This window comes from Notothenia coriiceps, unplaced genomic scaffold (genome assembly GCF_000735185.1).
Source record: "Notothenia coriiceps isolate Sejong01 unplaced genomic scaffold, NC01 NC01_scaffold00038534, whole genome shotgun sequence".
NCBI lineage: Eukaryota > Metazoa > Chordata > Actinopteri > Perciformes > Nototheniidae > Notothenia > Notothenia coriiceps.
This window is the reverse complement of record NW_011371235.1, coordinates 120,942-146,858: the sequence shown is the minus strand read 5'-3', so window position 1 is coordinate 146,858 and position 25,917 is coordinate 120,942. Positions and strand designations below refer to the sequence as shown.

The 25,917-nt window shown below is 40.5% G+C and overlaps 2 protein-coding genes across 2 annotated transcripts; one reads left to right on the top strand and one right to left on the bottom strand.

The window, feature by feature from the left end:
- Positions 1-1,471: 1,471 nt before the first annotated feature.
- LOC104968271 (UPF0661 TPR repeat-containing protein C16D10.01c) lies at positions 1,472-18,611 on the bottom strand. The gene is made up of 11 exons (XM_010797852.1): positions 18,420-18,611; positions 18,166-18,278; positions 17,893-18,039; positions 17,134-17,286; positions 15,852-15,964; positions 15,623-15,746; positions 14,407-14,499; positions 13,678-13,746; positions 8,359-8,412; positions 1,655-1,807; positions 1,472-1,483 (listed from the first exon to the last, which is right to left on the bottom strand). The coding sequence occupies exons 1-11, from the start codon at positions 18,481-18,483 to the stop codon at positions 1,472-1,474; spliced, it is 1,095 nt and encodes a 364-aa protein (XP_010796154.1). The 5' UTR covers positions 18,484-18,611.
- A 389-nt stretch (positions 18,612-19,000) lies between these two features.
- On the top strand, positions 19,001-23,794 carry mindy3 (MINDY lysine 48 deubiquitinase 3). Its single transcript, XM_010797850.1, has 11 exons — positions 19,001-19,091; positions 19,566-19,875; positions 20,360-20,439; positions 20,618-20,678; positions 20,773-20,967; positions 21,151-21,202; positions 21,914-22,028; positions 22,263-22,336; positions 22,470-22,549; positions 22,779-22,849; positions 23,577-23,794. The coding sequence occupies exons 2-11, from the start codon at positions 19,782-19,784 to the stop codon at positions 23,763-23,765; spliced, it is 1,011 nt and encodes a 336-aa protein (XP_010796152.1). The 5' UTR covers positions 19,001-19,091; positions 19,566-19,781; the 3' UTR covers positions 23,766-23,794.
- Positions 23,795-25,917: the final 2,123 nt, after the last annotated feature.

The following is a 25,917-nucleotide window of genomic DNA, read 5'->3' as shown; positions in this document are numbered from 1 at the left end:
ACACACACACACACACACACACACACACACACACACACACACACACACACACACACACACACACACACACACAGAAGTGGATTGGCGCCAAAACAAGCCGTTGGGCTTTGAGGCCTCATTTACATGTTGGAGCCTATTTTAACTAGAAGACTGACTCATCGTTAATAATTAACACTCACAGTGATGCTCAGAAACAAAGCTCTGATATAAACAAGAAAGACTCGCAACTGCACGATGTATAGATGCACACATATGAGTGAAAGCGGAGAAATTAGAAATTAAGTGAACCATGAGTGGGGCTGTTTTCTTTTCCACATTCCACTTCACCTTTTCAAGGTCTTTGTGCATTTAACGCTCACATTATTCTGAGCCTGTTGGTTTACTCACTCAACAAAGAAAAAGCTCTGCTGTTTACTTGTCACGCTCTGACGGCTCACCCAATGCTTTTGTCAGTCTTTCACCTTTTTATTCCTTTGCATTCTTTCTCTCTGTGCAAAAATGATTAGCAACTTAATTGTGCCTATTTCTCAAGTCCAGCTTTTTCTATTGGTTTTTTCATTCTTTATTAAGACTCACAACAAAGCTTGCAAACTCAAATCTACAAGCGCTCTGTGCTATTCTTTTTCTTCCACAGTTTCTTCCATTCTCTCTCTTGGCAGCTGAAAGCCCACCTCACTCCTGTGTCAGTTGTGGACATTCCCACTGGATGCTGGTTAGACAGGCTTGTCACTACACTGCTGGCCAGAGAGACAGACATCAATATATTGCCACTCTGCTGCCCCTTCTCATCAGTAGGGGAACACGATTTGGCAGGAGAGCAGGAGGGGGGGGGAAAGGAGAGGAAAGTAAAGAGAAAGGGAAGAAAAAAAAGATGGGTGGGGCCTGCCATCCCTCAGTCTGATTTACAAGCCTATTGGATTTTAGACTAACATGAATCACAGCCCCATAGTGGCATTGCTCCTTGACAGAATGACAGAATGAATGAGACACACCAAATTATGTGTGTGTGTGTGTGTGTGTGTGTGTGTGTGTGTGTGTGTGTGTGTGTGTGTGTGTGTGTGTGTGTGTGTGTGTGTGTGTGTGTGTGTATAAGCAAGGGGGAATGGGAGAGAGACAGGGGTATATTTAAACCTCTTTGAGAATGTGCTTAAAGACATTTCTGTGGTAACAATGGAGCTTAGTTAGAACCCTCTTCATGTTAACAGTACTGCGTGTTCTCCTTCTCCGACAATAACTGGTTCTCAAGAGTATTACCTATTGTGACAGTGTAATGGATGTTACTATTTGTGTCCACAGTTTATATGTGCAGTGATTGAGGAAGTAAGTACAAGTAGCAATACCGCCTTTTGAGAATACTACGTAACGAGTTAAAGTGCTGCATTTAAAAGTATCTAGGACTTCCATAGAAAATAATACATATGGCTCTCGGACAAATGTACTAACAGTTCCTCTGAAATCTAATGTAATAGAACTATAAATTATCCTGAAAAGGAAAAACTCAAGTAAAGTATTAATGTCTCAATTGTGTATTCAAGTCAATGGTCAATAATTCAGTTGTATTCATATGTATCAGATGAACTACAGTTTACTGTATCTGCATCATTAAAAACAAACAATCGTTGGTTTCGATGGCAGATTGTATGACATGCATTACCTTCTTAGCATTGGTCAGGTACGATCTGGCCACCTCCTGCAACGCCTTCCACTCCTCCGTCTCCTCCTCCGTCACTTCTCTTCCCTCTCTTCCCTGCAGTTCTTTGGCTTTCTCCAGCTGGAGGTAGCACACCCAGCCGGAGAGATACCACACCTGGGAGGTACAGAGAAAGAGAGGCGGGTTATGGGGGACGTGAGGCACAGAGACTCAGACAGAGAGAAAGTGTTTTTTGTTGCAGTAACTGAGCTGTGTGTAACAGATTTGATACCCTCACAGAGCACGGCCGCATGAATTCCCACGTTTTCTTTCTTTTTCTGGTTTCACGCATAAAACATGGAATGACACGGATGCGAAAGCAATCCATCACATAATAACAGTCAACCTGATCTAATGCTGACATATACTTTACTCATTAACCAATGCAGCATGAATAATGCACATAAATGCAAATACTGTAGGTTTACAATTAATTTAAACCTGACTTGGCCATCTTACCATCTGTCGCTTCCAATTTGTTTTTTTATCTTTCAAGAGCAAAAAATGTAATAACTTTGTTGAACCATATACCAACACATCATTTATAAAAGCCCTCAGGCACACATCTTTGCATTGCAAATCTTATCATACTCACAGGTTGTGTTGTGTACAATATTACATTTCCTGATCATTTCGATGGGAAACTATTTTTATCTTTATCTAGCTGTAAAATATTTTTGGACTGCTTTGTTGTGTCTTGATAGAAATTGTCCAGAAACTCAATCCGGAGGCATTTTTTAGAAAGCTGGATGACAGTAGTGGGCTAACAAGTGAGTTCGGACTGAATTCTGGTTTTCTAATTACACACTGGTGACTATTTTTGATCAAGGTACATCACCATGGTTACTTCCGCTCCATACCTGATGCAGAGAATTAAAGGCAAACATACAAAGATGTTTCCTTAGAAATCAACGCATTGGAAAAATTGCATCACTATTTCCGTTCTACTTTATTCAAGCATTATGTAAGTTAATTTGCTACATTTTTACGAGTAGAACAAGACTATCATCTTCATTTAATTCAAAACTTTGGACCCATGCATGTGGCAAATGATAGTGGCTATTTTTGTAAATTCTTCTAAAGCCTCATTTATTCAACATGCCAAGAGCTGGACTGGATTGGGCCAACAGAGAATAATCAGATCAATCACACAGAAACACAAGACAATGTCAGGAATAATAGATCATTGTGTCGTTCTAATAGATTAGCTGTCTTTCATTATAACACTGTAGCCCAGCGGTTTTCAAAGTTTGAGGCGCGCCTCCCCGGGGGGGCGCCAGAGAGCTTCAGGGGAGGCGCAGCGTGAGAAAAAAATAACGAGAAACAGTGAAATCTAGCTAGTTAACTTCAGGTAACTTTATGCGAGTGGCAACATGGATCGATTTGTTGTGAAGTTACCTAAAGTGAGAGAGGAGACAGCGTCTGACAGAAAACGTCACTTGCACACTTTTGGCTGTCTGTGGGAACCGAGTTCCCCCACCTCGCCAAAAAGACTGTAAAAGTGCACCTTTGTGAGTGCGTGTTTTCCGCATTGACTTTGACCAAAAGCAAGTACCGGTCAAGGCTGCAGCCAGAGGATGATCTGCGTTTATTCCTGTCTGCATTGCATCCCGTATCATCCGCCTGTGCGCATCAAAGACGCAGACTCATTGTTCCCCCTAAAGTAGGGGTGAGTGTAATAAGGAGGCAGAGTGGATGTTCAGTGTGTTGCCGGGAGCATATAAAGATTTATCCACAAGGTTGAAAATGTTAAAAGAAATATGTTTAAAACATAAAGATAAAAAGGTTTGAAAAAGTTATTGTTTAATGTTTTAAGGAGGTGACGCTACTCAGCCAATCAAATCGGTGCAGTCAGTGAGCACGATAGATTCAAACGATTCAAACACACACAGAGAAAAGACAAGAAGAGAGAAACAGTCGGAGTCATTTCAAAAGGCGTGCTCAAAAAAGAGAAAGGTAGACTGAGTGAAAAACAGAGCATTTAATGACATGTTCTCTTACTGGACCTCTTTGAAATGCAATTGAATACCCCTGCATTATAGCAACAACAACAATAATAATAATAATAATAATAATTGGGAGGGGGGGCGTGGCTGTTCTTATGTTCTCTGAGGGGAGGCTCACCTTCCCACACTTTGTGTGAAAACCCCTGCTGTAGCCTATTTGCCAAAACTATTCAATTTAATTTGGATACTTCCGTAAATGTTGTTAAATTACAGGCTGTTTTTAACATTATTCAGGCTCAGCTCTCTGAGCTTAAGCTTCTTTTAAATGTGGATAAAACCAAGGTAATGCTCTTTTCTAAAGCTAAAGCTAAAAATACACCAGAGACTGCTTTGGATATTGTAACTACGCAAGAAATACAACTTGAAGTGGTTACCTGTTACAAATACTTGGGTATCTGGCTTGATGACTGTCTCACTTTTAAATTTCATGTAAATAACCTGCTTAAAAAGCTGAGGGTTAGGCTAGGTTTCTTTTACAGAAATAAGTCCTGTTTGTCGCTTGAGGCCAGGAAAAGGCTCTGTGACCTTTTTACCTGTGCTGGACTGGTGATTTGTTATATATGAATGCACCTGCCAATTACCTGAGCAAGTTAGATGCTGCGTATCACAGTGCACTGAGATTTGTGACAAATTGTAAAGCACTTACGCATCACTGTACACAGTATACCAAGGCGGTTTTGCCATCACTTACTGTACTGAGGCTCAGTCACTGGTACCTTTTCCTTTACAAAGCCATGTTGGATAAACTACCATCTTATATCTGCTCCCTGATCTCTCGGCAAATTGAAAGTAGTTATTGCCTGAGATCGCATGCTGTGGTTTTATTAAATGTGCCAAGTGCTAGGACTGTCTTAGGGAAGAAAGCTTTTAGATGTGCAGCAAAGCACAGTCTGCAAAAAGAATGGAAAATTACCAAGCTAGTACCACTACATGTTTTTAAAGCTCGGTTGGATGCTACAAAATCAGATGCTGTTGGTACCTGTACATGTGGATAGATATGTAAATTGTAATCCCTGTACATTTTGTTGTATGATGTCCTTTTGTTGTTCTGTTGTTTATGTTTTTATGTTTTCATGTGGAACCTACTGCTGCAGGTCTCCCTTGAAAAAGAGANGCAACTCAAGAGGACCATCATACACGCTCAAATTCCGAACATTTAAACATAGGACTTCATGCACATGCTTCATACAATTCATTCTTTACTTTGTCCGTTATTATATGTAGAAGATGAACTACCTCTCTGAAAGGTCCCAATGTGTTCATTTTGATGGGCTGTTTTCTGAGTGGTTAAACATCACTAATGATTTTCTGACTTCTGACTGCTTTGGATATATAATTACACCACAATAAGGTTTTACTATCACAGTGCACTGAGATTTGTGACAAATTTGTAAAGCACTTACGCATCACTGTACACAGTATACCAAGGCGGTTTTGCCATCACTTACTGTACGGAGGCTCAGTCACTGGTACATTTTCATTTACAAAGCCATGTTGGATAAAGTACCATCTTATATCTGCTCCCTGATCTCTCGGCAAATTGAAAGTACTTATTGCCTGAGATCTCATGCTGTGGTTTTATTAAATGTGCCAAGTGCTAGGACTGTCTTAGGGAAGAAAGCTTTTAGATGTGCAGCTCCACTAACTTGGAACAGTCAGCAAAAAGAATGGAAAATTACCAAGCTAGTAACACTACATGTTTTTAAAGCTCGGTTGGATGCTACAAAATCAGATGCTGTTGGTACCTGTACATGTGGATAGATATGTAAATTGTAATCCCTGTACATTTTGCTGTATGATGTCCTTTTGTTGTTCTGTTGTTTATGTTTTTATGTTTTCATGTGGAACCTACTGCTGCAGGTCTCCCTTGAAAAAGAGATCATTGATCTCAATGGGATTTTACCTGGATAAATAAAGGTTTTGAATTGAATTGAATTGAAATACAGGAATATTGTCGGACTTTGAAGCAAGTAGGCCCCTTTTACAGCAGCCATTTTGACATCTCATTTCCGGAAAAAAATTACGCAATGATGCAATTAATGTAATTACAGGGGCAGGGGCCCAGGGCCCATAAAAAAATGTCTGTTACCTGGGCGCCTGCTCAAAGGCTGTTACCAGTTCTCTGTATTCATCAATAGTTTTTCCTAGCTCAATGTATTTGCAAATATTTGGTAATATTTTAGCCTGTTCTGTTGCAAAAGAACAACCCTTGGCTACATACATGACTCAATTCAACAGAGCACCTTGTAGAGTTGGGAGATACCAACCTTTTAACTGGCTGATTGACCTTATTTTAGCACCTCATGAAATTATGTAAAACAAAATCAAAACTAGCACATTTTGAAATAATCATAACCCTAACCCTGCTCCACAGAGCTCAAACAGTGCGGAGGCAGAATGTTAACTGTAAGTTAGTAGGCTGAAAAACAGTACAATAATCTTGCCTTTTCTGTAATCAAACCTCTTCTTTCACTCACATAATTACATACTCTATGATGTCATGCTTGTTCTTTCACCTCTAAAATCAATCATGTTCAACTCTCAGTGAAATGGAGGTGTGTGTGTTTGCCTCTCATCGAAGGCCAAAGTTCACTCACCACCCACTGTTCCTCGAGCACCAAGACACAAATATTTGCTTTATTCATTATTCATTGAGGGCAGAGGCAGAAGGAACCTGCACCTCTGCCAAATCAACCATTTAGCTAACAAACACATCAAGCATACCACACTAAATTCAGAATTGCCACTGAGCATGCCGAGTGGGAGGCTACCCCCTGCAGCCATACTTATCAGAACAACAGCAGCACTGGATAAATGTAGTAATGTTGCAGAACCAGCAGTAGGACATTTATGTCACTAAAACATTTTCTGTGAATGCAGAATCTCACGAAAATGTGTTGTTTAAATATAAATACATTAAGAAAGGGTGAAATAAGGTCACTTACACATTTGAACTTCCTTAATAACGAGAAACCAATGTTTCTTTAAAGCTGGTCTACCATAAACCGTTGTGTATGTGGTAAGGTGGCTTGTGCATTCACAAAAAATGTAAAACATGAGAAAGTTAGCTAATTAAGAACTTTAGAGCATTCACTCTACCCTACCACAACCCCACATAGAAGCACACAAAATCAAATAAACGCTGCGCCTGTCAATCAAATCACTGAGTCTATTGTCTTTTTAAAGGGAAGGCACATCTTAGTTCCCATATGGTTCTGCTGAAGGAAGAACAAAAGCATCATGAATCAACTGAATACCTTTGAAACAAGATTTGCAAGGAACCAGCTGAGTTGTTTGTGCAGACTTAACAATTTATAAGTAAAGCTCCAACTTTGAGATACGCAAGAGCAAGAAGTCGGAGGCGAGAGCTAACAATTTATCTCCTGCACTTAAGAGAGGAAATAAGAAAGAGAGTAACACAAAAGAGGGAAGAGAGAGGGGGAGAGGAGGGGGGGAGCAGGCAAATCATACACTCCTGACATCACTAGTATGTCTCCAGCATAAAACCAGTGGTACAATCTGCCAAAACACTGTCTGACCATTCCAAGCGGTGACTGTATGCATATGTGATTGGCTACCGGCCAGCTCAAATCAAGTGTCACAGCTGTGTCAGTCTCTGGAGTGAGTTTAAAAGTGCAGCCCCCCGATGACTGCTCTCAATCTGTCAGCTGAGGGGTGTGTGTGGGAGGCTGAGCCTGAGGGGGAGTGGGGGAGGAAGAGAGAGAGAGAGAGAGAGAGAGAGACTGCTGTTCTCCTCTGACACTCAGTGGTACACCTTCACTTAATCTGCCACTGACAGTGGGGATTTGAGCACACTGACAGTGACAGCACAAACTTCCTACTAAAGCGCAGAAAGTACTGCCATTTACATCACTCTTTAATAAGCAGTAATGCAAGTGTGTGTGCACCTTTCTCTGTGCGCACACACATAAACAGTGGCTTAGCAGAAGCAACTTAGTGAACAGGTTGAAGTTTGCTCCTTCCCACAAGTATCCATACTGTGTTATAATAATGAGAATGCTTGCAAGAGGATAACAAAGGCGTCACTTAGTCCTGTGTCTGGGCAAGTCACACACACATCACCAAAACACAGTTTGCTCAAGAGTCGTCAATTGGTCTGGAAACATTAGCCTGATAGTCGGACTGAAGTAGGTCTGACACTGGGTTCGTATTAACACATTTCTTGCTAGGTGTGACCTATGGTTTCCTTAACTCTGGATAATCACTAAGGCAAATTGATGAAGCTGTAGAAGCAGTTGCTAAGAGCTTGACGTTTTTCACGTTTCGTTTGATATGCAGATTTGAGACTTGTTTCTATAGTCACCACACAGCTGCATCTACCTCATCTACTCTTTCATCCCTACACTAATGTTTCGTTGCTATGTCTTCATGGATGTAGCTTACTTGCTATTTGTTTGCATAATACCAGACCAACAGATATAAAATGCTGCGCTTGTTTGGCCTTGCCGGAAATACCACACCAATTAATCAAAACATTTGATAAAAATAACGGATTGATAAACTGCTTCATTTCTGATTTCTGAGTTGACTTTCAGGGGCAGTAAACTCTGCCTTTTCAAACAAAATAAGAAATATGAATAAAAGCTTATCACCACATTTCTTTACTAGGCAAAACAGCTGGGCCATTATTTCATTGCTTACCTGGACGACTTCATCGTCCTCTTCCAGGAGACCCTCCAACACATCTACTGCCACCTGAAGCAGAGAAAGACAGAGAAACAAAGAGAGCGAGTCAATAACGTGCAACAATCATCAGATTAGGGCAGGAATTTCACACGAGGGCCATGGCTTTTCTGACACGGCTTCAACACCAGCATATTTTGAAGGAGGAAAAAAAAATCAGCGGTGCGCTTGATTTGAGCCTGGAATGCACCGCTCGGACGGTCTATGATGACAGTTGACATCGGCTCCTGGGCACACTGTCGGCTGCCTCAGCCGTGGTCAAATATCTGGATTAAGAGGTTGCTTTTTCTTTGCACAGCATGAAAGAAATGCGAAATGAATGGGCTGTGATTTGAGTTTTTTAAGCTGACGTTGAGTTCAATAATTTGTACGGCCCTCGATGGATGTTGTAAAAATTGAAATGCGCCCTTGAGAGAAAAGGTTCCCCACCCCTGGTCATGACAGACAGTTGACATCAGTCTAGACCTATCTCCGCCCACCCCCTCACGCGTCCGTGTGCGTAGGACGGTCTAGGACCTAGCTAGCTGATTCTCCGCTCAAGAAAAGGCTGAGGTGAGGTAAGGTTTTGTGATGATCCTGTTTGCCGTTAAGTTTTTAATTTGTCCAGCTTTAAGTGTAATTTTATGGATAACATTACTATTTCTTGCTCGTATGGTAATGCATAATTATAATATTTTGAAGTGTTTTTGTTACTGCTTGGATAAGTTATGTTGCAGTTGTGTTCTTTTTTTATTATTATCTAGTGCTAGGCAGTTAGCGCTGTGTTGTTAGCTGTCAAAGATAAGATGATGCTTAATAAATATATATAAAAGTATTGTAAATGCATATACAATCGTAGTCACTTCATATCGTATGTTAAATCATTGTTTTAATTTATGGCCTTGGTGCCCTGGCTTTTGGCCTTTGTGCCCTTAAAAAATTGACAACTCAAAAGGCCAAGTGGCCTTGCCCCTAAAATGACGAAATTCCAGGCCTGCATCAGACAATATCATCATACAAATAATAACATTAAAGGTTTAACACATTCATCAGTACACATTCATAAATATAGCCTTGACATGAACGTACAGACAAACATGACCTTATTGCACAAAGTGTGTGCATCTCCCAGAAAGTGCGATCAATCAAGAGTGATCAGAGGATTTGATAAGTGTCTATGAGGTCAGTGTCCCATACACAGCACTTCGATACCAAACAAGACAACAGACATGGCTGTCGATAGACACACTCACCAGTGCTTATCGTACAGTCAATAGTGACTTTGGCTGCCCTGTTCGATAGCCCTTTTAATCTATTTACATTCATTAACATATCATCTATTCTTAAAACCGGTATAACTCTAAAGGATGCATAATAAACTTAAATACCAGCCTGACCCCTCTTATCTTTCATCCCCATCCCTCTCCTTGAGGTCTAAAATGAGTTTAATTTGAGGTGACCTTTGCCATCGAGCGTCACTGTCTGGGTTGGTTTCTGTGGGAAGTTTCTATTACAGAAAGCAGACCTGGACTTGAGGCTGTGTGTTTGTTTTGCTCTGCCTCTCTCCTTGTGGATGCTGTGGTTGCGGTTGGTGTGTGTGTTTTTGTGTGTTTGTGAGGCCCGAGGTGATGATGTATTGATTTTTGTCAACTTCAGGTTGGAGGCGACTGTTAGCCAATCACCCATGGTGAAGGGCAAGAATAAAAGACATGCACGTATCTGTGCACGCACTGACACACTGCTGCATAGTCACACACTACACAAAGCTACACACAGCAGTGAACACAGCAAGCAGCACTTGTTTCTTGTTAAGGCAGACTTATTAGCTTGAGAGCTTCCTCATTTTCTTTTCCCTCACGCTCTTTGGAGTTCTCTCGTCTTTTCATTAAGCCTGTTCGCTTCCGGTGGCGATAAAGAGGTCAGTTGCCAGGGAGTGTCAGGTTAATTGAGATTATCTCATTAAGAGTGTGCAAATGTGCATGTCAGGGAGTCAGTTGATTGATTGCTGGACCAATTATCTTCCGAAAACCCATTGTATTAAATTAATTAATGACTGATTAAAAATACACAAACAAAAACACCAAATCCCAGTTGATGATGAATAGATTCATGTCCAGCGTCAGAATGATCTACTTGACTTTCACTGCATCACACACAACCTAACACACACACAAACACACACACAGTCATTTGTGCTGGGCACTGGATATAACAGATAAGAATAAAGATCTGTATGGGTTTTAAACAACTGATAAGACAGGCCATTTTGGAGCAACAAAAATAGAACAAGAGATATCTGGGAGCAATGATAACCAATATATCATCTCCAACTGTACTGCTTCCTAACTACACTGGTCAACCCGGGGGCTAGTGATTAAAGATTCAGAGATTCTTAAACCGCTTCACGCTCTAAACAACAACAAGATTAATATTCGCGAGGAGATAAGGGGAAGAGAGGGGGACTACGAGGGAAAAAGTGTGAAAATGAGAAGGAAGGGCACAAAAAGGATCTTAAGAAACAATGCAAAACTGGTCCATGAACAACAACAGTGCACTGTGAAGACAAACACACATTGTAAAGACTATACATACATGCTGTCCTCTTTATTTAATTTGTTGTGTGTGTGTGTGTGTGTGTGTGTGTGTGTGTGTGTGTGTGTGTGTGTGTGTGTGTGTGTGTGTGTGTGTGTGTGTGTGTGTGTGTGTGTGTGTGTGTGTGTGTGTGTGTGTGTGTGTGTGTGTGTGTGTGTGTGTGATCTCCAGGCAATTGTGTTTAACAGAATGATTCTACCAGAGCGAACAGCAGTGACAGGAGAAAGACAAATCACTTTACAAGCGAGGGCAAACCGTATCTCCAACACACAGAAACCCATACAAAAATGCAAACACACACTCACAAGCACACACACATGCACACCACACACAAACACATGCACACGCAGGGAAATCTAAACTTAAGTAAATAAATCCTTGGGATGTCAAAGCTAACAGTTCTTTCAAGCAACATTGGAAAGTACAAGCTTCATCGTGAGCTAAATTGAAGAATAGAAATATTCAAGGAATTACATGAAAGCAAACAAGAGTGACAACGACCAGAAGAGTAACTAACCATCATCTGCGTGCGACTACTCTGAACAGACACGTCAATGGCTGCCAGAGGAGGCCGTCTGTCTGTCTGCTATGTGGCATGTGAATTCTTAGTGGTGAGGGATGATGATGATGATGGGGTGTGTGGTATATGTCTGTGTGTTTGACAGTGACTTGAGAAGACTGTAGACTCTGAAGCCCGCATAGTTGCCACAAAGCACTTCTGCTAAAAATTCAGGCAACATGTACGTTTAATAAAAACAGATTGATAAACATTTTTATTAATTTTTTTATTCTTGAAACATGATTTTATGGCTAGTCTTTGAAGTTAGGATTAAATTAATTGCTGAAAACTTGTTTAAGCTGATTGTTTAGATCAACCAATGGTCCAAAACCCAAACGCTTATTACTCACAATGACAAAAAGCTAAGAAAAAAATGCAAATTGTCCCTTGGGAGAATTGTTGGTTTCTTGCTTGAAAAATGATTTATAGGATTAAGAGATTTAAAAAAAGGGATGGTGATTGACAGATTGATTATTCTACCAATCATTTTTAGGATTGGTTCTATCTAAGCAGTGGAAAAATATATAACATATGTATTTTACCGTAGGTAATTGTCCGGCAGCAAATACGATGCTGCTCGTCCTGCACTTCTATATAAAATAAGTATTTTAGGGATTTCTTTGGAGAAGACAGACAACTATCTATTTTGTGATATATCGTCTCCATCATGCTATACAGTTATTTTTCCAGAATAACTATGGAGATAATATCATAACAGCCAGATATTTTGGCAAATGCAATAACTCTATTATTTTTGCCAAATGACTCATTTGCTCAAACTACATAATTGGACATTAATGTACAACCCCAAACTGCAGTCATCAGACAAAGAGCTTAATCTCCAACAGAGAAAGACAAATGCTTTTTGGCGAAGAACAAAGTAGTCCTACCACTTTTGCTATTCTAAAATTAACTGTTATTTAGCACAAATAACCACATTCTCTAGGCAGGAACAGAAAACTCAAATATGCCTCGTACCGGTATGTTTCTTTGGCTTATACATTAAACACAATTTCAAAGCTTGGCTGAGTTTGAAAGAACAAACTGAAAAAATACAGGCAAATGGAAGCACTCTGGCACCCTGCTAAAAAGGTGGCAGAGGAAGCACACAACTTTATACAGAGTGTAGTTGTGAATAGCTATAGTCCATAGGGAGGGATAAATAGCACAAAAATGAGTGAGGGTGTGTGTATATGACAGTGCAGGAGAGGAAGGAAAGAGAAGAGGGTATGTTCATCCTGCGAAGTCCCAGTCTGGGAGTGACAGAAAGAAAATAACTTGCTTCTACTTCACTCCCATCCTTAAGCTCAATTTCCATCAGACCTTTCACATGGCTGATAGCCAAAAGCAAATATGTCCAACCTTGCCCATGGATGAATGTATGCCTGTGCGTGCATGCATACAGCAAAATAAAGCACACACCTAATATGTGCTGTTTGCGTTTCGGTCTTGATGACACCAAAAGCAGTATGAAGACAAATGACATGTCAGAAACTGTGGACCGAGACGTTGCATTTTACTGATGCACATGACAGCCCATCTCCCCCATGTACACACACTCACACACTCACCCACACAGCCACACACACACTGCAGCTGAGCCGTTTAGGAATGATGGGAAAAATGGACACAGTTCTCATTTCCTGTCTGTAATAACCATAAACCACTCAACAAGAGTGACTACAAATTAATCACTGGATCACAACAGAAAATAGCTGAACCACCGCTGGTGCCGCAGTAATCACAGAAAATGACTTGAAGCCTTAATGACTGTTAAGGTTTAGCCCCGAACTGAAGGCATGGAGCCGCTGATTCAAGGCCATTCATTCTGGAAATTGCCGTGTGATCTAGAAGTGCGCCGTATCACAGATATGGCAGCAATTCATTTTAGACTACAGCATCCTTCCTTTTTTTTCTTCACATCCTTCCTCCTGTGCTGCCCCTTACCTCTGTCCCTCTCTGTAAATACCACTCTTCAATTATTGACACTGAACTCTGGAAGGGATAAAGACCAAGCATGGCCTTTCCACCTTCACTGCTATTTACTAGAAGCACATATCCACACATGCGCACACAAACACACACAAATGCCAGGCAGCCCTATTAACAGGAAACATACAAAGACCAAAAAAAGGACATCATTTTACCTCAAATTCCTCAGATTCAAGGAGCAGTTTGGCTGTGGTGACACGTGACTCGTATGGAGGGATCTCATTCTGGGGGAAAAAAGACAACACCGTCATCTTTACAGTGTGTACACAAACATAGTTCTTCCTTTGTCTGATAATGCCACGATCCAATTTCAAGGTACAAAACATTCTGCAGCTATGTGGCTGTTAATCACAGCGAAAGTGTGGGCAGGCTGGGTTTAGATCAACCTGCTCCTGAAGATAAGAGTCACAGCAGTTGTGCCACTGGGATGTTTTTCATATCAACACCCCCTTCCGTCTTATTTATACCACTGTTTCTCAATATTTGAATGTAAACGCAAGTGCCATTTATTTGGTGTAGTTGAGAACCTACCCTGCGTTGACATTAGAGCCATTTATTTCTTATTGCCAAATTCCCTGTAGTAATTTACTTACTTATCCTTTATACACCTTCCTGGTTGCGCCTTGTGCTTTCATATCTGCTCTGTGTTTACACAGGCACATAGACTAACAGAAAATCACACAGGTTTGTGAAGTATTTGTTCCATTTTTTTTTTTTATTATCCCTTGTTTCATTATCTCTTGCTTTTTATCTCTACTTCTGTCCTTATGTTTTTGCTCACTGCAAAGCACACCGAGACAATCCTGTTACATGAAAGTGCTTTATAAATAAACTGGGATCTTATGGTTGCTGTCAGAAAAATACGAAGCAAAGCTCCAACTCACCTGCATGTCTTCGTCTGTGCTGGAAGAAGCTGCACTCTGTTCCTGTGCAGGCAGCCACAACCCAACACTTTTCAACAGGTACTCTTTGCCTTCCTGAAAACAGTATCAGGCATATAGGTGTAAATGCATGTGTATATGTATGACTGTGCAACTAAGCCCCAAAATATATCATATGTATACCCTCACAGATGAGGACAACCAAATTAGCTTAAAAGGCAAGATATTTTGTTTGCATCACTTGTACATGCTGGATCATGAACGCTCCATATATGTCAATGGCCATTTGATATATAAAGACTATTTTATTTTCAAAAGTATCACCTGAGTGTTCAAAAATAGTTGCTGGTTGTGGGATGCTGTAGTGTGACTGGAGCGAGCCTGGCCCCTACAGCTTACAGCTAGTATTACAGATCCACTTCATTCCACAGATCTCTTGTTTTCCCTCAGTTTGGTGATGTAAGAGCATGAAGTACTATTTGTGGTCATTTGCTCCGCTTTTTAGATAGCTACACCTGCCAATAAAAAAAAAAAGCACCTTTCTATTTCCAATGCAAAGGTCAGCCAGGATGATCTAAAGACACTGTGAATAATGTTCACTATGTTCTTACTTCCTGTATTAACTGGTTTCCAGTTAACATAGGGAAAGGCTTATGATATTTTAAATATGAAATCCTGTCCTTACAGTAAAAAAAAATTACAGCTTAGGAGAACTGGAAATTGTTGAAAATGATGTGTTATTGAAGACACATTAGTTAGCTTTCAAATACAAAATGGGAAGCATTCTTAAGCATGCTCTATAAAAGTGTCTTACAGAAATGTTTGGATTGAATGTTGTCTGCCTTTATTAACAGTTAGTAAATCAAAAATACATAAAATATAATTAACAAATTGTTCCAAAGTCATCATCAGATACTTCATGCTGTGAAGTTCTTGTAGAATATTTTCTAAATGAGTCCAGCAGGCTGCTCTTCCATCTCTCTCATTTATCGGATGACTCTATGACCTCAATGATCTGCCCAGTAATTAACATTCCTATCGGCTGACCTATCTGTGTGTGAGTGTGTTAACGCAAGAGTCCATCTGCTGATTAATGGCATACAATTCAATTTGTTCAGAATAATTAACTCAGCAGATTCTCGCTGTAATGTGGCGATAACTCATCCTGTGTGTGTGTGTGTGTGTGTGTGTGTGTGTGTGTGCGTGTGTGTGTACTGACCTGGTTTCTCTCTGTACTGAACAGGTAACTTGCCATGAGCTGTAGAGCCTCAGGGTTGTCATGGTGATACTGTAATGCTCTCTCAATGAGTTCTTTGCATTTGTCTCCAGCCCCCTCTTCCATACTACATTCACACACAAAAAAAACAAACCCAAATATCAGTTAATTACCGAGGCAGTAACAGGAAATGGGATTATACAAGTCAAGAGTTTAACTCTGTGTGATCTACCAGAGGTCGGTGAGATAAATCTCTGCCACTGAGCAGTAGGCTACACAAACATCCTTTGCTGTGGGGAGCTCAGCGTCTTCATCTGCTGGGGCAGCAGCTGTAGCCTCAGCCTGCTGGAGGAACAGAGAGCAGATGACTTAAAGATTCTTTACTTATAAAAAAACAAAATAGTGAACATGGCATGCACATTTGTAATATTATTAAAAATTAAGTTATCCAAAAAACTGCACACAACTTCCCTTCTCTCCCAGATAAACTCTATCTAAGTCATACAGGTAATATTTCAACATATTAGAGAAGAAAAAGAGCAGTTGTAAATAATGACATTAATGGTGGGTGAATTCCATTTAGCTACACTGGTAGTGTCAATGACCAGGACCCCAACTTCTTACTGGGACACTTAAATCTAATGGAGCCATTGTTTATGTTGTAAGTGAATGCAGTAGCATTGCTTTTCTTTTTATACAATTCAAAATATCAGCTATAAAAAAATACCTTTGAAGATCTAAATTATACAAAAAATGTGTGCCTTTCCTTGTTATCCTTTCTTAGTCAAAATCAAATTATGTGAGAAAGTCCTCGGAAGCAGACTCCTAGAATCATGCATATGACTTATGTCCCTGCATAGCAGGACTGAAATCCAATATTTGGTCTATTTTTGGAAGTACTCACAACTTCAATAATTCCAGACCCTATTTTGATAGCCTAACTCTCGGAACACTTCCCAGCAACAACTGGAATATAACATACTTAAAGCAAAAACTCTTACACTCACTGGAAAATACAGAAACAATGTCACTCTAACAACGGCTGAGCTCATTAACAGATACTTCAGAGAGAATCCGATATGTCATCAGGGACAAGCTTGAAGAATTTAAAGAAAAAACCTGGAACCCATTCCTTTTATATTTGGAGTAAGGTTGTTGTGTGGAAAACACTTAAACAGAACAAATTGAGAGGGAGGAAAAGGAAAAGCTGGTGGTAACTTTATGATCTTTTTGCATTTGTTTAGTATTTTGTGTTGTTTGAGCAAATTAGAAGGTGTTATAAATTAAAATTGCTGTATACGATGAGTGCTTTAAAATAAAAAAATATTAATAAGTAAAATGATCAAGATACTGTAGATAATTATTCATATATTGTACAACAGCACCCTCTTGTGAAAATGTATACCATAACACTAGCATTAAGCCTTGGGTGTAATGGCATTTCTGCTTAGCTCATGAAGAGTATGTGTATATAACCATTGAGGGAATGGAAGTAAGTATAGCGCTTTACTCACTGTGGTCTGGGCTTGTTTTTCCAATGCAGACAGCAACACTTGTATTCCTTTAGTGTAGAAGTCCACAGACTCCTGGCCGGTGTTGATTTGTCCTAGATACATGTACTTACTGTGGCCTACATCTGGGCTCAGCTCCACTGCACGCAAAAAAGCTTAGAGATATTTGGTCAAGGAGGCTCACTCAACTCAAACAGAATGAACATTTAACAGGGTTTAAAGGTGACATATTATGCAAAATCCACTTTTTCATGTCTTTTATACATAAATATGTGTCCCCTCTGCGTTAAGAGATTCTGAAAGTTTCGCTCACTTTCTGTCCTGATCCATTTATATAAAAACCTGTCTGAAAATGATTGTGGCCACTTTGTGATGTCATAACGATTTTTTTAGCTTGTGTAACCATTAGCCAATAACCAACCAAGGTAACACCCGCCCACCTTATCACCTGAATCTCCTCCTAGAGCACCATTGGGTTCTTTTTAACCACATATCTCTCAGAGGGGCGTGGGGAGGGGCTCCTTATCTTCATCAAAAGTAACAGACAGAGAATCAGCACTTTTGAAACAGGGCTGAAACAGAGGGGATTATGGGATGCTACAATGCATAATTGTTTTTGGTATTTCAAGCCAAACACTTTAGAGACATGTTTTGCATATAACTGAGAGAACTATAATGTATTGATTAAAAAGAGTATAATAGGGGACCTTTAAATTAAACAACTGCACATTCAAAAAAAGAATAAACCTGCATAAAGGATATTTCCTTAGCTTTTTCTGTGTCTCCTAGTTCAGAGCAGATGTGTCCCTGCATGTCCAAGGCTTGTAGGTTTGAGGACTCCACATCCAGGGCTCGTTGACAGAAAAGGCGAGCCATCTCAAAATCAAAACTGTCCATGCATTCCTCTGTCTGTACAACAGATAATCACATGGTATAACAAAAAAAACATGCACAAGATAATCAGAAGTCAAATACATTTCAAATGGCATCACTATTTCTGGTTAGTCTTTGTTGTGTATGTCTTGTCAATATCACCTTTTCGAGAAGCTGCAGCACAGAGTACTTCTCAGCTGACTTCTTCTTGGCTTTTTCATGTGCTCTTAGTTTCATTCTTTCCTGAGGTGACACTCCAACAAATCTTGGATCCACTGGTAAAAAAATAAATAGAGAGACAGGGTTAGTTTGAGCTTATTTTGTCTGGTAAAGAGTTGGAATGTAAAGCAAAGCATGACTATTTGCTGTACAACTGTAAATAGCTATCAACATGTTGAATCATTGAACACAATTACGGTTTGGGTTGATGTCTTTCCTCTTCGGCTTGCCTTTCTTTTTGCCCTTAGCCTGTCCTCCCATAATGGTGGAAAATATGTCTTATATTTTCCGTAATTCTGTCTTAAATACAGACTTTCCCAAAGTGTGAATATTACACGCGTGTCAAGCAAGAAAGGATTGCAGTACGCATGCTCTGTTTCGTCACTGGGTGGCTGCTACGGAAAGAGGTAAAGGACAAGCTAAACGGTTCTACAATAACGATTTTACTTTTAATTTTACTATGAAATACTTAACAGTGACACGTTTTTTGCAACATTGCGCTCTAAACCTGTGCTTTAAAACTGAAAAAGCCTATAAAAAAAACCAAGAACTTAAAATGTCTTTCTCCAAAGAACGGATAATTTAAGGCGGGCATTAAATGAATAAACCGACTTCCTGTTGGTGGGCGGGTGCTTGATATGATCGAGACGTCTGTAGCCCAATGAGGTGACGCGTTGAGGCTGAACCCCTCAACGCATCTGCAACTTTCTGGATTTCAACCAATGGGCAGTCACGTCAAATGAACGTCAACGCACAGCTTTTTTACACTTCTGTTGTAAATAAACGAATGACAGAGAGGCTACTGATAGTTAAATTGCTACCAAAATATATAACCAATACGGAATCGCATTACTCGACTGTGTGCCAAGGTAATACGCTTGAACGTTATCTAACTAATGGCACTCAGTATGCTTTCATAAAGCAACGATCGGCATGGTGTCGTGGGAGAGGCAATTGAATGACAAAGCAATCAAAGAGTAGCTGCTAGTAGTAAAGCTAATGCTAACTGCTGACATTACCAAGGGAACTCAGCTCTCAAAAAAATCAGCTTTTATTCTACAACAGCTTTCAAGCTAACAACACCGCAATAGAAAATGATTACGATTATCCTTCTTCTGTCGGTACTTTTAGTACTAACCATCCGTTGTAACGAACGTTATTTAACGTTTATCCAACGGTTAGCTTTATCGCTGATTTATAAAACACCAGCGAGTAATGTTATATAGTATTACACTGATGTGTTGTATACGCCCCATGCAATAAAGTCCACCCGTGTTTAATAATGTGGTCTCTTTTGTATAAACTGTACCCTTAGCACATCTCTCTGTTTCTTTACTTTGTAGGCTGTTGCGGTTAAGTTGATGTCATTCCTACCCACCAGTTTGCTCCCACTGACTGGTGTTGGACTGTGTCGTGTAACACAGGCAGCTTGTGGCCAATGCCACAGGCTCTACCTTCTGAGAGAAGCGGGATATCAACTTTTAAAAGAGTTCCCAAGCTAGCCTTAACAGACCTATCGTGTACCCTCGTGGCTGTTGGACTGAAGAGTGACAATTGTCATGTCGGAGTTAAACCAAGAGGTGGTGGATTTGGTTTGGGGCAGACCCTCCAGTGGAGTGGTTTCTGCATCCATATTCCGCAGATGGACCCAAGGTATGATGAGAATATATTCCACCCATGTTAGGCAGAGAGCCAAGTGTCTCCAGGTTTTTTTTCTATCCCAAGTTTACCACAGGCAATGTATTCTTTTCAATCCTCCTCTATAGCTGATGGCCAACTAAGCAGCTACTTATCCTGTTGTTGTGTTTGAGTTTAGTTTAGTTTATTTATTTATAGTGTCGTGGACAGTCCCCATCAATGAACTGTCACAAAAACAGTAAATGGAGCAGCTTTAGCCGACATGGCTAATTTCCAGCTGTTGTCCCAGGCCAGATGGTAATAGACACCCTTAAAATCACAATATATCAACAGACATATTAAAAAATATAAAATAAAAAAGTTCAGCAGGAATTTGCACTATGGCCTCCAATGTGAACATGCTAACACCTGTGCCTTTATGCATGGTGTCTTAAGAAATGCCTCACCTGTTATCACTGTCAACATGTTTACAGTTCACTTGCCTGTGTTTTTATGACAGGATTTGTTTTTTGTGAGAATGAGCAAACAGCACTGGAGCAGTTTGAAGGAGGGCCGTGTGCTGTCCTTGCACCTGTCCAGGTAAGGTGTAGTTCAACATCCTAGAGGTTCAAGGTTCATTTATTGTCATTTTACAACACAGGGTTGCCCAACAAAAGTCTGTTTGGCTGGACCATGTGTTTAAATAAAAGTTAGCATGTAACATATTGCACCATTTGAATATTGCAAGTGTGTAGACCAAGTTTGTTTTTCTTTACAGGCCTTCCTCTTCAAGAACATTCTTTTCAACAGAGAAAGTTCAAACTGGAGACAGATGACAGGTAGAGAGAACATTCCCAAGCATTGTTTTTCTGTTGTTTTAGGTAGCTGTATGGCTTGGTTAAACCATGCATATTGTATGTTTGTGTCTGTTAGAAGAGGAGCAAAAAACAGTACTGTGTTCCACGCTGAGTGAAATCCTGGAGTCGGCCTGCTCCAGCCCCTCCACAGGGTTCTGCCTGGTGACCTGGGCCAAGGGACAAAGCCCACATAGCAGCACACAGTCACAGTCGCAAACACAGGAGGTGCCAGCGCCGGAGAGCAGCCAGCCTCCACAGGAACAGCAACCCAGTGAGGCCTACATCTGTCATATTTAGAATAAAAGTGCACAGACCTGTTACACTTATTTTCCTAATCCTGCTTTACCAATAATGATACAAACTATAGAAGACTAAACTAGATTAACTATTTTACAGTATGTCGTTTTTTCTGTGCCATGCTCTGATTCTACTATGTGTGTTTTCTTGTGCCAAGCTGCTTTGGCTGCTGAAGACCTTGGCTTTGAGCGATTTCACAGTGTTGTCCAGTAAGTACAACTTAATATTCTCACCACAGCACAACACCTTGCATTTTCATACTCATGACCCTCTTCCTCGAAGCAGATAATCTTGTCATTAAATACTGCTGTGGGTTTCTGGCGGGATTAAGACCTTACAAATCCTTGTGTTACATTTGCCAACATTCAGTACTGTGATAGAGAACTACATATGTGTTAGAAGATACTATCAGCGGGGGGGGGGGTCGTTTGATTAATTTCTCTCACATTGAATTAGCTATTTCACTCTGCTTACAAATTGCTGACCAAGCACTTTCCCAGATTGCCTAATAAAAAAAATTCTACTACCTTTTTAGCACGCATTCTGTCCGTCACAAACTAAGTGTATGCAAGGCTGCTATTGCCAGAGGAATATTGGAATTTCATCACACAGCCTGCTGGCAGCTGAGACCCCAGTCAGCAGAAAGCAGTGCTGACTCACAAGGAAGAAGTGCATGCTAACTGAGACAGACAACTCCACTAGCAGGCTTTCCAGGGTGGAGCGAAGGAGGGTAGTGGCTCCAAAAAGACAAGAACCCATTTTTCTTTCCACTTTGATGCGTTTAGTTGATTTCTTCCACATTGTGAAAGTTATCAATATTAAACTATAATTAATAAACCAGTTATATCGATCCTTGAACCTAACAAATCTGTCTTTTGAGCGTTTCATAAATCATTTTTATGTGTGTGCCCTTCCTTCAGTAAGCGGACTGTGATGTCAGTCTCTGGTCTCAGAGAGGAGGTGTTGTCTCTCTGCCACACCTGGAGGGGGTGCTGTGGAGTCTTGCTTTTCCTCTACTCAGTCATCCTCACTAAGGTAAAAAGAAAAAATGGCAACATAGCGGGAGGATACAAATATGAAATACTGATTGGCGATGTTGTCTCGACTGGCATATTTATTAAGTGGTTATTCAAATAAGACAGCTTTTAAACACGTACAAATATTGTTTGTTTTCTTAATAAGCTTTTAATCATGGTGTTATATCATTTGTAGTATTTTTCTCTGTGTTCATCAATGTTTAATTTAAATGCAGACTTCTTTTCTGTGCAGGGCATAGAGAATATAAGAAATGAGATCCAGGACACAACGGAGCCTCTGATAGACCCTGTGCATGGCCATGGCAGGTAAAAAAAAACACCTCTCTCAGGTTGACGACTGACAGCTCTTCTTTTTTTTTTTGTGGTAAAGGTTACAGGATGTACAGCATTATGTTTTCTCTGAAAGTGCTGATGTCTCCTTTCTTATCTATCATTTCAGCCAGAGCCTGGTGAATCTCCTTGTAACTGGCCATGCTGTCTCTAATGTTTGGGATGGAGACAGGGAGTGCTCCGGCATGAGTAAGACTCGCACAAAGTTACAGACACGCCACATGCACACCACAGATGCATGCACAAATACCACACACAGAATTCAGATTAGTTTGCCCCAGATTTGAACCATATCCACCAGAGGGCAATCATTCTTACATCCCACATCAATGAACAAAAGGCAACAATGAAATTCCAGTTTGATGTAATTAAATTAATTCTCTTTTTGTTGTTGTTTATTTTCTCCCTGTGCTGGTAGAACTGCATGGTATTCATAAACAGGCATCAGTTGGCTTCCTCACGCTTATGGAATCACTACGCTACTGCAAGGTAAAGACGCATACATATACATATTGTCCAAAAGTTTATGACTAATAAAAATGTGTGTATAAGCTAAGAGAGTTCTAAGAATACAAATAAAGGTTTGGTACTTGTGACTCACTGAGATGCAGGACAATGTGTGAACACAGACCACGGGGAGAGCTACAGTGTGAAAATATGTGCTTGGACCAAACCGACTAACTGTCTCCTCTCTCTTTTGGCTTGATAAAAACATGTCATCTGACAAACTTAAGATATCTTGAAATAGATAGATATGTGTTTATCATTGCCAAAATGAACAAATCCAAATACAGCCAAGACATGAACTCTTAAAATAGGCAGCAATCAGCCTACATACATTTAAAAGCAAGTTGATGTTGCCAAAGAGAGCTGGTAAGAGTGATTTTAGACCAACTCATATTAAATAAGGAGAGGTCTGTTTATATTCAACTTTGTATATATTCGGTTTATTGTTTTTGTATGGAAATCAAGCTGCATATAAAGAAGAGCCAGCAGCTAATCAGATACATTCCAGCTGAAAATGAGTTGAACGTAACATCGATGAAATGGGTTTCATAACAGGAGAAGTCAGTATTCATATACAGTGTAATGAACACAGAGGGGGGAAGGAAGTCATTTATTAACATCATGAAAATGTGTATGTAAGTTATACTAAACAATTGACTGAAAATAGACATTCATTTGTAACGCATTCCTTTTATGTGCGTGTTTTCAGGTTGGAGCATTCCTGAAGTCTCCAAAGTTCCCTATTTGGATCCTTGGCAGTGAAACTCACCTCTCTGTGTTTTTTACCAAGGCAAGTTCAATACAGTCGTCCATAAGCAGCAACACATATTTCAGGCACACAGACACAGTGTGTAAATCCTCAGCAGGTTTGAAAAACCAAAATATGGAATGTGCTTAACAGATTTAATATAGTGCAGGTCGGATATCAATGTGGGGAGAAAAGGAGGCAGCAAGGGAGGGGAGGGAAAAATGAGCGCTGGAGATAGTCATATATGGCCAGTGCTGTTCTTGGCTTTTCACCTATCCAGCATTAATGGGGGGAAGGATCAGTTTCCAAAATAAAGGTTACAAGTGCAGACACAAACTTCATCTTTAAGCCCTTTCTTCGTCACTCTCACGCACATGAAAACAAAAAGTTTATGATTGTCAACCATCTGTGATCAACTAAACAATGTTTTGTTCATATTATATGACCATGATGCACCCTGCTGAGTTTGGACTCCATTCACAGTGTACTTCTGTCTACCTTCACTGTCAGGTTCATTTCAACTCTATGGATCACACATGTTACTTTCCTGGAACTTGTTCATAAGAACATGTTTGTTTTTGTCCCAGGAAATAAGGAGCTAAAAAAAGACATCTAGGCTCATGTTTCAGAACAACTGATGATCTTTTCCCCTTAATGTTTTTCATTTAGTTAATGTCTCTACTTACGTAACCACATTCACAGCAATTAACACGCATATGTTGGTTAATTCCCTTGCCCGGTGTTAGTAGTTGGTAATCTTACAGTTGTTTACAAGTCAGTAGCACTTTACAAAATCTTATCCCTGCTCATATTACATTATAATGACAAGTAACACTAACAAGGGCTTGAGTCTAAGTGACTGCTCTTTCCAAGTTGCATTCTGGCTGGTGTATGACTCATTCTGTGCTGCAGAATGCACCCTTTATCAATCAGAAAGTACTACATCAGAGCAGGTAGATTGTGGGGGAAAGGAAAAACAGTTCAGGAAACAGGAAACTCTGAAACCAGGATCATGTGGTCAAAGTGCAGGAAAATGATCCAGACTTCCTAAAAGGGTTCTTGGAAAAAGGACCACAAGATCCTTTTCCTTCCAACTCCGATACTCACCATGTCACAAGGTATATAATACTGATTGAGGTCAACCCTGCTGTTGTAACCAAGAGAAACTTTGAATCTTCAGATTCCTGTGTGTGTGTGGGCGTGTACACACTCACCCAGTTTGCACTCAGACATGCATGTTTATCATCTCTATCAGTGAACATGCAACATGATACATTGCTGAGGCCTATGAAGTAAAGCTGGCAGGTTTGGTTGTAGCAAATCGATTCTTCCTGCTGTTGTGAAAATGGCACCAGAGAGGAAGAAAAATCCCAGGCAATCATCTCCATCATCAAGCCACACCCTTCGTATACCATTGATTAAAAGCTCTGTAACATACATCTAGCTCAGGCCTGCTCGGCGAGTGGATCGTATGTTGGGTCAGTGATGAGCCAAAGTCGTCATGCATGCGCTGATGACTTACCGATTTCTACAACTCCCCCGGCACCGGTGACATGTTCACATTATACACACGTACAATCTGACTCATACACACACATTCCAGAGGTGTGTGTGTGTGTGTGTGTGTGTGTGTGTGTGTGTGTGTGTGTGTGTGTGTGTGTGTGTGTGTGTGTGTGTGTGTGTGTGTGTGTGTGTGTGTGTGTGTGTGTGTTCAGGTAGGGAATGTGATTCCTGGGTTCCCATCTGGATCCATTTGCCCCACTGGAGACTGGGAGCACACTTGAACACACATGCATATGGACTGACGTACATGGCTGACGCTACACTGTGCCTCTATGACTTTGAGTCAAGCAGAAGCAGACATGGGGCAATGCTGGCAGAGCGCCCTCACTTTGACCCCGTCCTCCTCGAAAGGGAATCAATGTTGGGGGCTCATTTGAAGCTGTGATTTCCCAGGCTTGGTGATACAAAAATACACGTTACCTGGTTATGTAGCTTTTAGCTGCTATTTAGAACCATCCCAACAAAAGCAGAAAACCTGATCCCTGCCTCTGATGTGTCAGCGGCTCTTTCTGTCTGCCATTGGGGACGGGTGTGCATTCCCCCGAGTCGCTGTCGGTGTGTGACTGCGGCTTTCAGAGCATCAGCCTAATGGCATTAGTGTTTTTTTATCTAATCTAGCTACACAAAAGCCATTCCACCATCTCTACCCACAACAGCCCCCACACTCTGTTGTGTGTGTGTGTGGGGAAAAAGAGGCTAAGTGTGTATAATGGCATGTAACGGGATCTGTTTTTGGAAA